The sequence below is a fragment of the Triticum dicoccoides genome, chromosome 5B (assembly GCF_002162155.2).
Source record: "Triticum dicoccoides isolate Atlit2015 ecotype Zavitan chromosome 5B, WEW_v2.0, whole genome shotgun sequence".
In the NCBI taxonomy this organism is placed as follows: domain Eukaryota; kingdom Viridiplantae; phylum Streptophyta; class Magnoliopsida; order Poales; family Poaceae; genus Triticum; species Triticum dicoccoides.
Genome location: NC_041389.1, coordinates 698,929,578 through 698,931,548, shown reverse-complemented (window position 1 = coordinate 698,931,548; position 1,971 = coordinate 698,929,578). Strand labels below are relative to the sequence as shown.

At 48.4% G+C, this 1,971-nt stretch overlaps 1 protein-coding gene across 1 annotated transcript; it reads left to right on the top strand.

Annotated features, from left to right (window-relative positions):
- On the top strand, window positions 1–1,613 carry LOC119306720 (probable aldo-keto reductase 1). Its single transcript, XM_037582865.1, has 4 exons — window positions 1–266; window positions 354–557; window positions 861–1,223; window positions 1,466–1,613. Exons 1-4 carry the CDS (start codon window positions 48–50, stop codon window positions 1,484–1,486), a joined length of 807 nt encoding a protein of 268 aa, XP_037438762.1. The 5' UTR covers window positions 1–47; the 3' UTR covers window positions 1,487–1,613.
- Window positions 1,614–1,971: the final 358 nt, after the last annotated feature.

Genomic DNA, 1,971 nt, shown 5'->3' with positions numbered 1-1,971 from the left:
CTAGCTAGCCCATCACCAAACATACGTGAGCGAGTCGATCATCGAGCATGGCGTCTCCAGCGGTTCCCCGCATGAAGCTGGGCTCCCAGGGAATGGAGGTCTCGGCGCAGGGCCTCGGCTGCATGGGCGTGTCCGTCGCCTACGGTCCGCCCAAGCCCGACGCCGACATGGTGGCCCTCATCCACCACGCCGTCGCCGCCGGCGTCACCTTCCTCGACACCGCCGACGTCTACGGCCCGCACACCAACGAGATCCTCCTCGGCAAGGTACTTAAGCTTGGTCCTAGAATAAGACTGTTTGATCTCTACTCTACGGACGTGCGCTCATCAAGGTGCTCGATCATGTCGTGACAGGCGCTGCAAGGCGGCGGCGTGAGGGAGAAGGTGGATCTGGCCACCAAGTTCGGCGGCTTCTTGGGAGAGGATGGGTGGAGTGTCCGCGGGGACCCGGCGTACGTGCGTGAGGCGTGCGAGGGCAGCCTCAAGCGGCTCGGCGTCGACTGCATCGATCTCTACTGCCAGCACCGCGTAGACACCAGGGTGCCCATCGAGGTCATGGTGAGTGCCTACTACTACACTACTACGTACTAGTACACACATTCTGTAATTCGTTTCTTGTTTTGTTTGTGTGGCTACTGTGGATAAACACATACTACTACTCCCTCCGTCCGAAAATACTTGTCGGGCGAATGGATATATCTAGACGTATTTTAGTTCTAGATACATCCCTTTTTATGTATTTTTCCGACAAGTATTTTGGGACGGAGGGAGTAGTACATAGTACATGTACCACTATATAGATAGATCCATGCTCCTTGTTTTTCATATTGCCGGTTTAATTTACTTTGCACACGTTGTTAGATTGGTGAGCTCAAGAAACTAGTCGAAGAAGGAAAGATAAAGTACATCGGATTATCCGAAGCATCTGCATCAACGATCAGAAGGGCGCATGCCGTTCATCCTATCACTTCAGTTCAGATCGAATGGTCACTATGGAGTAGGGACGTGGAAGAGGACATAATTCCAACTTGCAGATGTTGTGCAAAAACCACCTATATATTTCGTTTATTGAAAATCATGAAGCTTAATTATCAAAATGATTTTTTTCTTGACAATTTCAGAGAACTTGGAATTGGAATCGTGTGTTACAGCCCACTTGGTAGAGGGTTCTTCTCTGTAGGATCGAAATTGGCTGACTCACTATCAGACGACGACTTCCGCAAGGTGATTATTGACCTATTCTGGTAGCTGCTTAATTCTTTATTATCTTTTTGGCTTCTAATGTACAATCATCTAACTCATGGTGCTTATAATTTGTGGAATGCTCACCTTTCAAGTGTGTAGAAACATTTTTAAGTTGTGCATAGCAATGCCTCGTAAATTTCTTCCTAGAAAAGAGAAGTGAAACTTCTATGATTCGCTGGCTCTTTCACTGACAGTGTTCTACCATTGCAAATTTTACCTAGATTTCAGCCAAAGAATCTTGAGAAGAATGCCCTGATATTTGAGAGTGTTAACGCAATGGCAACAAGAAAAGGGTGCACACCATCACAACTTGCATTGGCATGGGTTCATCATCAGGGGAGCGATGTTTGCCCCATACCGGGCACGACAAAAATGGAGAATTTCAATCAGAATGTGGGAGCACTGTCTGTGAAGCTCACACCAGAGGAGATGGCCGAACTCGAGTCTTACGCTGCCACAGGTGATGTCCATGGTGACCGATACCCTCCAATGATGAATACTTGGAAGGATTCTGAGACCCCTCCATTGTCCTCTTGGAAAGTTGAGTGCTGAATAAACTAGCTAGCTGTTGGTTTTCCATGTATTTTTTGTTTCACGTTTAGCAGTGCACGAACCCACGTATTGTGTGGATGCCGTCCGCGTCGAGTCCGGCAATGGCATGTGTGTCCATGTCGCTGCCATGCGTGCAACATGGTCTAGCTGCACGATCGGTCCATGGGATGGAACA

Coding starts and splice junctions, on each gene's coding strand:
- LOC119306720 (XM_037582865.1), top strand. CDS start 48: ATGGCGTCTCCAGCGGTTCCCCGCATGAAGCTGGGCTCCCAGGGAATG. Junction 267..353: donor ACGAGATCCTCCTCGGCAAG/GTACTTAAGCTT, acceptor ATGTCGTGACAG/GCGCTGCAAGGCGGCGGCGT. Junction 558..860: donor GGGTGCCCATCGAGGTCATG/GTGAGTGCCTAC, acceptor ACACGTTGTTAG/ATTGGTGAGCTCAAGAAACT.